Below are 13336 nucleotides of genomic sequence, written 5' to 3'. Positions count from 1 at the left end.
CCTTGAATTTGAAATATTCGCCTACTATTTTGAAGCGCAGATATTTTCTGTGTGCTTGGAACATTGAAATATGAAAGTATGCATCTTTCATTCCCAGTGTTGCCATGGAATCCCCCTGTTTTAACAGAGAGATTACTTCCTGTAGCGTTGTCATGCACATCTTTTGAGGTTTGACATATGTGTTCGCTGGGTGCAAGTCTAGTACAGGTCGCATAGTTAAGTCTTTCTTTGGCACAAGGACGTACCTTGAATAGATACCCTTGTTTACCTGGTTTGCTGGAACTATTTCTACTGCGCCTTTTTCCAGTAGGGACTGTACTTCTTGTAGCATAACTAGTCTTTCTTGTGGTGTCGTCTTGTAATGTGTTGGCGGATGATTTTGGAGTCTTTCCAGACGTTTGATGCAGTATCGCCCTGCCACGGTGGACAACACCCACTTGTTGGATGTGATCCCCCTCTCATACGTGGGTGAACTGACAAATGCAACCTCCAACTGGAGTTGCACGAGAGAGAATCCAAATCGGGCGTCATTGCTAGACTTTTTATACCCTCTTTAAAATCCGGTTAACTGACCCTGTGCATTACCCCAGGGTATCCTCAGAGGGTGTATAGTCAGTTTCTTGTGGGCTGTATGTTTTTTCCATTGAAAAACTAGAGTATGTCGACGCTTTAACCTTAAGCAGTGTCTTTAGGATGGGTTTATGTATGAGCTGCTGCATTTTTGACGGGCCTGCAGGGTGCGTCGAAGATTTGTCTTTTGTTGTGCGCTCCTCTACGCGCGGAAGACAGGCTTTTTGGGCATAGTGTCAGAAACAGGCTTACTCAATGCTTGTTTTGGAGCCCTTTCTGGGGCGAGGGCCCAGAGGACAGCAGGCTTTAGATTTATCCCTCTCCTTTGACACGGCGTGGCCGTGAACAGCCGACGACGAGATCAGCGTTTGGCTTGGGGTTGTGTTTTTAGTGTGTTCAATATATTGTGTGCTCTTGCCGCCGGGTGTCTTCTCTGTGGCAGACCATCGGCCTGCTTATTGGAGTCTAGGCCTTGCACCTGGAGTTCTGTCAAACCTTGATCATCTTCGGTGTCAATAAGAAGCGGCTGCTGCCGTTGTCGGATTCACCCGCCACGTCTATGGAGGCTTCGGCCTGCATGGCGTGAGCAGCCCAATGTTTCATCCGTCCATCTTTTAAGGTCTTGGATCTGAAAAGCCTGCAGGGCTTGCAATGCTTCTCGACCTGATCGCGTGGAAGACAATGGTTGCACACCCAGTGCGTGTCTTTCCAGGGATATTTTCGACCGCAAGAAGGGCAAAATTAAAAAGGTCTATTTTCCATAGTGGAAGAATAAGGCAGCAGAACAATGGAAGGGAAGTTAGGGAAATAGAAAATCTCCAACATAAAGAGTACATGACCTCCCCCGCTCTCCCTACTGTAAAGGGCCAAAGCCCGGTGAGGCCTGTGTGGGCTGCAGTCAATGTCCCTCGAACGAGGGCTTCTCTTCTACCGAGCGCTGTCGAAGAATTCTTGGAGGTGGAAGACGAAGGCCAATGGAAATAAGATATTAAACTTGTAGTAATAAAGGCATATAGCAAAGAAGAACTCTGCAACGTGCGACTATGATGGTGGAAAAAAGAATCTGAGGGACCTCGACGTGTGTAGGACCATGGGTACAGTAGACAGCACACTAGGGATAGTATTAGTAACGCGCCCAGTCGACGTCCTTTTTGCATTTCGAAAAACAAATCATGTAATACTCAGTGACTACCACTAGATGTCGGCCTATGCATAGCATGCAATCTAAGCAGATCCACAAGCCTCAGAAAAATATATTCAGCCGACGTCACGTCCGGAGATCCCCTGTCAAAACGGTTTCTGAGCGGCTGACGCTGGTAAGGGATGTCCATCTGATGAGGAATCTGCGAGAGAATGCAATCCATTGAATGACCTATATTTTTAACATTATGACCCTCGTTCTTCTGTCGTGGATCTGAGAAAAATAAAGCAAAAGGCTTTCTACCGGCACCTGCGGTCTCCCCTGTGTGAGGTCCGGCAGTGGTGTCCGTAGATGCCCCTTGAACATAGGGTCACAAAGTCAAATCATAGACCAGACAATTATGAAGAACTAAAAGCTGAACTGGCATGAAAACTTGCTAATAAACAACAGGTCCACCTACCAATACCCTCTGCAAAATTGGGGTACAGCTCATCAGTGAAGAGAGGTTCGGGGAGCTCTCGGAAATACAGCTTCAGTGTACCCGCTATGGCGTTGACATCCATCTCACTCATCATCACGGACACATCTTTGTTATCTGGAAGAAAAAAGCATGGAACGGATGACATTTACCCATGTGTAACCTATCCTATAGGCACACAAGAACAAGTGGTGCTTACTTATAAACTGCAGCACAGAGGTGCACAGTGATCCACTGCCTCACAGCTTCAAATGGCACACAGATCCACGGACTCAACTCACAAGTGACCACCACATTCTTGGACTTGTAGTTCAGAATTGCACACAGATCCACTGACTCGAAGTTCAGAATTGCACACAGATCCACTGACTCGAAGTTCAGAATGGAACATGGATCCAATGACTCATGGCTTCGAAGTGCACATTGAATCCACTTACTCGCTGGTGCACTAAATTATTGGCTCACAGCTCAAAGGTACACAGATCCACTGACTTGTAGCTCAGAAATGCACACAGATTCCCTGAACAGCAAATGGATCCACTGACTCACAGCGGCACATGGGTGCACTGACAGCTCCGAATGGCACCTGGATCCACATTTTCACAGCTCAGAAGTGATCTTAAATTTACTGACTTGGAGCTCAGAAGTCAGTGATCCACTGACTCAAAGTTCAGAATTGCACACAGATCAGCCGATGCACAGTTTAAAATAGCACAAAGATCCACTGACTCGGAATTCAAAATGGCACTTGGATCAACTCACTCACAGCTCAGCGCATGGATCCAAGCTTAGAAATGCATATTGATTATAAACAATGAACTACACACAGATCTACCGACAACTGACAACCACACACAAAGCCACCAAACCGCAGCTCAGACCAGCACAGATTCACTAACTCACAATTCAGAATGACAAGCAGTTGCGTTTCTAGGCAATATGGTGTAAAATGCAAAAGACAAAAAATAAGTCCCCTTACACCGTAATGCGTGCACAGCCTGCTTCCATGCTGCAAACTCTGCCACGTTGCACAACCAATCCCCAGACTTTGTATGCATCTCACTACCCGCCCCATCTCTCTCCTGTTTTTTTTTCCAATCTCATCTTTCAATTATCACTCATTCCAAACATCCTTGTATTCTTTTAGACTATACCATGCTCTCAAAGCTGTACGTATTTCCTTCCTTTCATCTTTCTCTGTCTACTGCACTCTTTCCTGGTCCCCTTCTACTGTGCTGGCTTGCATTCTGTAGCACTCTCTACTTGTTTGTTTCCACTTCCTTTTCTTTATTCCACTCACCCTTTTAATTTTTATTAAATCCGCTGCTTTCCTTTGCTCTTATTCCCCTCTCCTTCTGCTTTATATCCAATGGGACACTTGTTTCGTTGCCTTCTCAATTTGCTTTCTCTTTCGTCTCGTTTGGATGGGAAGGGTGGGGGTTATCTGTCTCATTTGGGTTTTTAGCACCTCCTTAGTCCTTCCCTCTCAAGTCTCTTTCAGGGTCCAATTCTCACACCTTGCACAAGGATGCCAGAGGCCCCACACAAGTTAAGTCACATTAGACCGCCATAGAGGTGCTAATGATTGGAGTGGTAGATGAACAAAGGCTGTGCTGCCAGCATGTGGGAGGGAGGCTGGTGAGACCGTGAAACAAAGCAGAGATGGCTTCTGATCCCTACCACTACACAATTAGGATCTTAATTAGATAAAAACATCAATATGGGGTTTGATTCACACCTGCCTATGCAGTGCAACTTCCCATTCAGCGCCCTGGCTGCTGCCTGCTTTGCCTACCCCTAGAAACATCTCTAGCACACGGGTCAAATGACTTGCAGCCCAGAACTGCACATAGAGCCACTCACCTAGAGATCAGAATGGCACATGGCTCCACTGGATCACAGATCTGAATGGCACATGGATCTACTGACCCATAGTTCAGAATGGCACCGGGATCCACTGACACACAGCTCAGAAAGGCACATCAATCAAGCAGAGCTGTAAATGGGCGGGGGAGGGCTCAGCCCTGGCAGATGTGAAAATGTGTCCTTGGGCGGGGGATCCAGGGTCCGTCTTCCCCGATTTCCTAGCATGGTTAAGTAATGAGAATAACACTGCTATTCCTCATCAGATGTGATTATCAGCCATGTTTACAGTCACATCATCCGGTATGTACATAATAATAAGATGATGTGTTTGCTAGCACTGAAGGGAAGGTATAATATAGTGAATGATTGACTTTTTTCCAACTGTTTAACATTAGAATTAGTTCATAAAATGAACACATAGGAATGGAGTCCCTTAAGAAAAACTGAGGGATTGGAACGTGCATTGACCTATTTAGATTTTCTTTCAATTTTAATTTTAGTTGCTTTTTACTACACATTAATTATTTTTAACACACCGTTTTAAACAAATTTTACTCACCATCATTCCAGGTACGAAAGGCCACTCTCCTTTCGTTACTTTGGCCTTGTATATCCTTGGGATTCTGAGACTGCACCAGGCCTCCTAGAACACGGCCACAAATATTGCTTTGTGGTTCGTTCTGGCCCCTCGATTTAGCAACCCACTTAAACCTTCTAGGATCAAGTAATTCGCACAGCAAGTGGACTCAAAATCAAAGTTCAGAACTGCACGTGGATTCAAAACACAGAACTGCACACAGAGCAACCGACACACAGCTCAGAATAGCACATGGATCCACTAACCAGCAGTGTAAAGAGTGAAAACACAGAACTGCACACAGAGCAAACGACCCGCAGCTCAGAATAGCACATGGATCCACCAACCAGCAGTGCCAAGAGTGAAAGCGCAGAACTGCACACAGAGCAACCGACCCGCAGCTCAGAATAGCACATGAATCCTCTAACCAGCAGTGCCAAGAGTGAAAGTGCAGAACTGCACACAGAGCAACCGACACAGCTCAGAATAGCACATGAATCCGCTAACCAGCAGTGCCAAGAGTGAAAGCACAGAACTGCACACAGAGCAACCGACACAGGTCAGAATAGTACATGAATCCTCTAACCAGCAGTGCAAAAAGTGAAAGCGCAGAACTGCACACAGAGCAACCGACACACAGCTCAGAATAGCACATGGATACACTAACCAGCAGTGCCAAGAGTGAAAGCGCAGAACTGCACACAGAGCAACCGACACACAGCTCAGAATAGCACATGGATACACTAACCAGCAGTGCCAAGAGTGCAAGTACAGAACTGCACACAGAGCAACCGACACACAGCTCAGAATAGCACATGGATACACTAACCAGCAGTGCCAAGAGTGCAAGTACAGAACTGCACACAGAGCAACCGACACACAGCTCAGAATAGCACATGGATACACTAACCAGCAGTGCCAAGAGTGCAAGTACAGAACTGCACACAGAGCAACCGACACACAGCTCAGAATAGCACATGAATCCACTAATCAGCAGTGCCAAGAGTGAAAGCGCAGAACTGCACAGAGCAACCGACACACAGCTCAGAATAGCACATGGATACACTAACCAGCAGTGCCAAGAGTGCAAGTACAGAACTGCACACAGAGCAACCGACACACAGCTCAGAATAGCACATGGATACACTAACCAGCAGTGCCAAGAGTGAAAGCGCGGAACTGCACACAGAGCAAACGACACAGCTCAGAATAGCACATGGATACACTAACCAGCAGTGCCAAGAGTGCAAGCGCAGAACTGCACACATAGCAACCGACACACAGCTCAGAATAGCACATGGATACACTAACCAGCAGTGCCAAGAGTGAAAGCGCAGAACTGCACACAGAGCAACCGACACACAGCTCAGAATAGCACATGAATCCTCTAACCAGCAGTGCCAAGAGTGAAAGCGCAGAACTGTACAGAGCAACCGACCCGCAGCTCAGAATAGCACATGAATCCTCTAACCAGCAGTGCAAAAAGTGAAAGCGCAGAACTGCACACAGAGCAACCGACACACAGCTCAGAATAGCACATGGATACACTAACCAGCAGTGCCAAGAGTGAAAGCGCAGAACTGCACACAGAGCAACCGACACACAGCTCAGAATAGCACATGAATCCTCTAACCAGCAGTGCCAAGAGTGAAAGCGCAGAACTGTACACAGAGCAACCGACCCGCAGCTCAGAATAGCACATGGATACACTAACCAGCAGTGCCAAGAGTGCAAGTACAGAACTGCACACAGAGCAACCGACACAGCTCAGAATAGCACATGGATACACTAATCAGCAGTGCCAAGAGTGAAAGTGCAGAACTGCACACAGAGCAACCGACCCGCAGCTCAGAATAGCACATGAATCCTCTAACCAGCAGTGCAAAAAGTGAAAGCGCAGAACTGCACACAGAGCAACCGACACACAGCTCAGAATAGCACATGGATACACTAACCAGCAGTGCCAAGTGTGAAAGCGCAGAACTGCACACAGAGCAACCGACACACAGCTCAGAATAGCACATGGATACACTAACCAGCAGTGCCAAGAGTGAAAGCGCAGAACTGCACACAGAGCAACCGACACACAGCTCAGAATAGCACATGGATACACTAACCAGCAGTGCCAAGAGTGCAAGTACAGAACTGCACACAGAGCAACCGACACACAGCTCAGAATAGCATATGGATACACTAACCAGCAGTGCCAAGATAGCACATGGATACACTAACCAGCAGTGCCAAGAGTGCAAGCGCAGAACTGCACACAGAGCAACCGACACACAGCTCAGAATAGCACATGGATACACTAACCAGCAGTGCCAAGAGTGAAAGCGCAGAACTGCACACAGAGCAACCGACACACAGCTCAGAATAGCACATGAATCCTCTAACCAGCAGTGCCAAGAGTGAAAGCGCAGAACTGTACACAGAGCAACCGACCCGCAGCTCAGAATAGCACATGGATACACTAACCAGCAGTGCCAAGAGTGCAAGTACAGAACTGCACACAGAGCAACCGACACAGCTCAGAATAGCACATGGATACACTAACCAGCAGTGCCAAGAGTGAAAGTGCAGAACTGCACACAGAGCAACCGACCCGCAGCTCAGAATAGCACATGAATCCTCTAACCAGCAGTGCAAAAAGTGAAAGCGCAGAACTGCACACAGAGCAACCGACACACAGCTCAGAATAGCACATGGATACACTAACCAGCAGTGCCAAGAGTGAAAGCGCGGAACTGCACACAGAGCAAACGACACAGCTCAGAATAGCACATGGATACACTAACCAGCAGTGCCAAGAGTGAAAGCGCGGAACTGCACACAGAGCAAACGACACAGCTCAGAATAGCACATGGATACACTAACCAGCAGTGCCAAGAGTGCAAGCGCAAACCTGCACACATAGCAACCGACACACAGCTCAGAATAGCACATGGATACACTAACCAGCAGTGCCAAGAGTGAAAGCGCAGAACTGCACACAGAGCAACCGACACACAGCTCAGAATAGCACATGAATCCTCTAACCAGCAGTGCCAAGAGTGAAAGCGCAGAACTGTACACAGAGCAACCGACCCGCAGCTCAGAATACCATATGGATCAACGAACTAGCAGCGCCCAAAGTGAAAGCGCCGAACTGAAAATGTAAACACCGATCTGCAGCTCAGACCTACACATGGATTTAGGACACACAGCTCAAACCTCTCCACTTGCTCTCGCAGCTCTGAAATGCACATTTACCCACTGTATCAATCCCGAGAACTGTAAACAAGCTTGCCTCACTCCTTGTCAAAACACTCATGCACATGCTGTCTCTACACATGCATAGTCTTTCAGCTCAGAAATTCAGATGAACGCACTGACAGATAAGACACATGCACAACCACCCACCATCACTGACAAGCAGGCCAGACTCAAAAGACAGCCAACAATGTCAAAAATCATCAACTGGTGACCCCCAGGCGAAAACACACTTATCGGTGATTGCTGTTGGCACCCTAATTCCGAGGAGAACTGCTTGTGATGCAAATACTAATGGGTTCGCACTATCTGCAAATAGTCTCCTGTGGTACGGCACCAAGAACAACAAGTGACCTAGGTGCTCGAGTGGGTGTGAGAAGTCCTCGAACAAATGAATAGTCTCCTCTGGAGGGCAGAAAGCTCAAACATGAGTGAGGTCTTTTCTGGGGTTCATTCCATGAAACAAGCTATTTTAGCTGCTCTTCACTCGAATAAAGGAATACACATTGCTGGGTAACTAAGAAGCAAACGTACCTGCTGTCTAAAAAAATACAGATGCGGGCATTGCTTTCAAACGGTGCTTCCGCAAAATATATTGTAGACGTGGGCTTAGTCTTTAATACCAGAGGAATCCAACGTCTAATTATGAATCACTATATGATTAGGTCTCAATAATTCATTATTCCAGAAGCATGTGTCATATTTACTGCAATTCACCATTTGTAGACAGTAACTATTAAGCCAACACGTGTTTCGAGCTTTGCTCTTCCTCGGGGCTCTAAACAGTGGTCCAACCTTCTTAATTGGTAGTAAAATTGCAGTGTGTTGAATTGCTTATTGTTCCCTCACTTTTCATAAAGGTATTGGGAGCATCTTAGTATGCAAGTATTGCCATAAGATCACAAATCCATACTGTGGGACAGTCTGTTGGACCCTCGCACATGAAAGAACGAGCACGATCGATCTCATTAATTGAAGCGAACTCTGTCCTATGTCAGGGATGGTGCACAGGTAAGCGTTGGTAGTCTAAGCTGAGTGCTCATAAAGGTTCACTACTTCAAAGGCACGCACGCCAGCCATCATACAGGTTAGAAGCAAACACACAGGTGCCGCCTTCTAGCCCAAACTTACACGCAGATCACTTATCTTGCAGACAAACCTTTCAGAGTCCACAGCAACACGTGCAACCCCTGCAGTAAGGACGAGATCAACTTCATCTCACAAGAGCCCATAGACTGCATCCTTCACAAAGCTTCGCGCAGACTTATTGCTTCTCAGACCAGCACACAGACGGGTTGTGTTGCAGAGCTACAGTCACAGCCCCTGGGAGTCAGGGTGGCAAGGGCTGGCACTTACTGGCATCAAAAGCAGCTTTCAGAGCCTGGATATCAGTGGCCACTCCAGACACACGGTAAATGCCCACCTCCTCCATCCCCCGCCGCTCAATCTCCTCCACGCATTGGCGGACAATATAAGGCACCTTGGATCGCTCTCTCCTGAATGAAAAAGAAGAAACTCTGTTAAGGGGAAATCACATGAACCGGGATGAGGGCCAAGTGGGTGTGACCGAAAGAACAGAACACAGAAAAAAAGCTGAATGACCAGTGAGCAGAGAAGAAGTTTCCTTGTGCTACCTGTAAGGCCTTTAGAGGAGCTGCAAGGTTCTTGCTGATCCAGGTTTTTGATGGGGATCCTCTGGTATCTACAGACTAGTCTAGAATGCTACCCCCGGTCTGTCTCCCGGCATCCCTTCCTGGGTGATGGCACCAGACCTCAAACACTAGGGAGCCCTCAGGTGGAAGTGTTGCGTTTGAATAGACCTACATTGATGCAACTGAGTAATTGCATCGCAGAGCCATCCATAAGGTTTAAAGAGACAGATGTTAGACTTTCCCTCGGGTGACGAGCCAGAGAGGCCAGGCTGAGGTGGCAAAGACTATGTATCAGCAGCAATCTCAAGGAAGCAAACAGAACTGTTGTTATCACTCTTGAACTCCTAGGTTTTCCTCCAAAATAAATCAGCAAATTGAGAAAGCAAGGGACTCTTTAAAGGAGCAGAGGGTCAAGTCCTGTCTGAAGAGCCAATCTGATCTTGGGAGACGGAAACAGGAGCATGCAATAGGTTTCAAGCTAAAACGTAAGTGAATGGAAACCATATCCAATATGCCAACTTCAGCTATTTTTCAGTGACCCCTTTTCTGGTCTCAGCTAGGACTGTGGCTTTCCAGTGTAGAGCAGCAGGAATACTAGTCTTTCTGTGTAAGAATAAATCACAACAGTTTTCTACTAATAAGTGAAGGCCTTGTGAGATAAGAGGCCCTGATGGAGGATAATGGGTACCAATATTTTCCGCAAGTGAGAGAAAAGTGTCATCATGGTTCAAGCAGCCCAATGAGATCAGCTGGTTCCTACACGCTTACTACAAAACCACAGACCACCATAACCTTTTTTTTACTCCTGAATAACTATGGTGGCAGCAGGGCACCTGTACCCAATAAATCTTCTATGGAGGAGCACCCAGATTGGATTGGGTGCTGCTAGATGAGGTGAATCAGAGTTTAATCATAAAAATTGGGAGTGCAGCGGTAAAGTGTAGTTTCAACAGCCCTCATCAGTCTGTCCAGCAGAATTACAGTGCAACTAAACTGCTCAAGTAGGAACACCTCGAGCAGTTTAGTTGAAGTGCAAGTCTCTTTTTTGCCTCATCTAGCAGCATCAATCCAATCTGGATGTCCATTCATACACGCAGGATTAGGAGTGGCTGCCGTGTATTTCATTTCAATACCAGGGGCTGTTACCCTCAATGTGACACCGTCTGTTTGAAGACCTGTAAACCATGTTTTTCATGGCTAAAAGGGCTGCAATGAGAAGTTAGATCCACAGTGCATGGACTAAGGATGGAGGGCTAGCAAATGTGCCATGGTTGAAGTGGCTGCAATGGTGGGCTAGATTCTCAGCGCATGGACTACGGATGGAGGGCTGGCAAATGTGCCATGGTTGAAGTGGCTGCAATGGTGGGCTAGATTCTCAGCGCATGGACTACGGATGGAGGGCTGGCAAATGTGCCATGGTTGAAGTGGCTGCAATGGTGGGCTAGATTCTCAGCGCATGGACTACGGATGGAGGGCTGGCAAATGTGCCATGGCTGAAATGGTTCCAACGATAGGGTTATGGTTAGAGAGTGGACTGCAGATAGATAGTGAGTTGGGGCGTGTGCCATGGCTGAAATGGTTGCAGTGAAAGCGCTAGATGGACAGGGAGTGGACGCTTCTGATAGCCAGCACACTTGCTTACTTGGTCACTATGGCGATTTTGACACCGAAGACGCCGGTTTGCTTCCGAGATGGCATCCTCTTCAGGCTGAACTCTCGGCTTGAGAACTTCACTGAAAGCTTCACGTCGATCTAGGGGAGAGAAAAAAGGGTCACTAAGGTGCGGGCATCACCAGACATGGCATGCTGGAAGCAGGGAAGGCAAGCTAGTACCAGGGCGAGGCTGAGACCAAAGCAGGATAGTCAAGGAAGGAACAACCACATGCTGCAACACACCGCACTGACATGAACAGAGCATGAGCACATCACAGAACCAGAGTGTCAACACGTAGAACGGCTGCTCCCGGAGTGTGATCATACAGCACACATGCTGCAACATCCCAGCGACATGAACAGAGCATGAGCACATCACAGAACCAGAGTGTGAACATGTAGACCGGCTGCTCCCGGAGTGTGATCATACAGCGCACATGCTGCAACACACCGCACTGACATGAACAGAGCATGAGCACATCACAGAACCAGAGTGTGAACACGTAGAACGGCTGAACGCGGAGTGTGATCATACAGCACACATGCTGCAACACACCACACCGACATGAACAGAGCATGAGCACATCACAGAACCAGAGTGTGAACACGTAGACCGGCTGAACCCGGAGTGTGATCATACAGCACACATGCTGCGAAACCTCCCCCCCCCCCCAATGACATGAACAGAGCATGCGCACATCACAGAACCAGAGTGTGAACACGTAGAACGGCCGATCCCGCAGTGTGATCATACAGCGCACATGCTGCAACACACCGCACTGACATGAACAGAGCAGGAGCACATCACAGAACCAGAGTGTGAACACGTAGAACGGCCGATCCCGGAGTGTGATCATACAGCACACATGCTGCAGAATTCTGGGCACATGTCACGGCACGGATAACCCCAGGGACTAAACACACAGCAGTCACACTGGTCACAAATCAACGATGATCACAGAGCTGCAACACACAGCACGAAGGGATCCTAGAGCTGACATGCACAGCCTTGGTCACCCCAGAGGTGGGACCAACACAGCAGCAACTCTCCCAGAGCTGGGTCACATAACTGTCCCAGAGTGGAAACACTCAGTGTACATACACTATGCCAGAAACTGCACAGCAAAACACAGATTATGCCCGAGTCTGTGCCAGAGCCGGGACACACCACAGACTGTGGCAGTGCGGCCACCGACTATGCCATAATCTGGGCGTTCAAGGTACACCAGGAACCATGCCAGAGCCGCAGGAACACCGCCCTGGCTGCCCCAGGGTGGCAATAAGGCGCCCTCGCACAGCCTGCGGCGGGCGACACGGAACACACAGCGGGGAGACAGACCGCACGATAGGAGGGTGGCAGTCCAGCGGAGGGGCAGAGCTCACAGCACCACTCTCGGAGATGCAGAAGCCCCCACTTTATATACTCACCCCGTTCATGGAGATCACCGTTCGCTGCCAGTCTTTGTCCTGGAGAGTTTGCGGTTCGAGCTGTGAAACAGAATCAAGTCCCTGTATTACTCATTGCATCCAATGCTTCTCTGGTTATACAAAACACAGGCGCCCTTCTTAGAATTCACCCCCCAGCCCCGCCCCACCCCTCCCCTCCCAATCATGTCCAGCGCCTCCCGATCACACGCTCATCTCAGCAGCGCTAAACATTGGCGATAGTAACACCAGCTATTCAGGGCGCTTCATAATGGCACGGCGCTATATCCCGTGTCGTCCCTGGCATTGAAAGCGCAGCGGGCCAGGACTGAGGTGCTTTGAGGTAGCACCGTGTTGGTCACAGTACTGGACGGGCTGCGGGATGCTGCACGGGAGCAGAAGGTCAGGCACGCTGGACTGAAGGAGCTCAGCGCTTGGATGCCCCCTCAAACGGCGCTGCTCTTCGGGAGTGAGCTGCACTGGCCGAGCCGCCTGGGGTCCCATATGAGATTATCGCAGAGCGCCGCGCACACCCTGGGCCTGCTTCAGGGCGGAATCCGGAGTCTGTGGATAGGGACTAGACTAGAGTGATGCGATGGGCCGGGAGCGCAGATGGCTTGGGTCAGAGCCGACACCGTACCCCTAAAGATAGACTCGGGTAACGCGAAGAGTACTGAAGCGGCGCCCCTGTGAGCTCGCAGCGCAGCAGAGGAACACAGGTTAGC

General features: G+C 48.6%; 2 protein-coding genes across 3 annotated transcripts in view; one reads left to right on the top strand and one right to left on the bottom strand.

Moving 5' to 3' along the window:
* The window catches only part of BCR (BCR activator of RhoGEF and GTPase), a 684728-nt gene that overhangs the window by 77446 nt on the left and 593946 nt on the right, over positions 1-13336 (bottom strand). For both annotated transcript variants that reach the window (XM_069619855.1, XM_069619856.1), the window contains exons 17-20: positions 12615-12674; positions 11176-11285; positions 9238-9377; positions 2172-2306 (exon numbers count right to left, since the gene is read on the bottom strand). In XM_069619855.1, the coding sequence (XP_069475956.1) occupies positions 2172-2306; positions 9238-9377; positions 11176-11285; positions 12615-12674 (445 nt within the window). The remainder of the gene's footprint in view (positions 1-2171; positions 2307-9237; positions 9378-11175; positions 11286-12614; positions 12675-13336) is intronic.
* LOC138492584 (E3 SUMO-protein ligase ZBED1-like) overlaps positions 1-13336 on the top strand; it is a 417476-nt gene that overhangs the window by 374997 nt on the left and 29143 nt on the right. The window lies entirely within an intron of this gene.

This window comes from Ambystoma mexicanum, chromosome 10 (genome assembly GCF_040938575.1).
Source record: "Ambystoma mexicanum isolate Mex_15411 chromosome 10, UKY_AmexF1_1, whole genome shotgun sequence".
Lineage (NCBI taxonomy): Eukaryota > Metazoa > Chordata > Amphibia > Caudata > Ambystomatidae > Ambystoma > Ambystoma mexicanum.
Note: the sequence above shows the minus strand (reverse complement) of the source record. Positions and strands in the feature narration are given on the sequence as shown.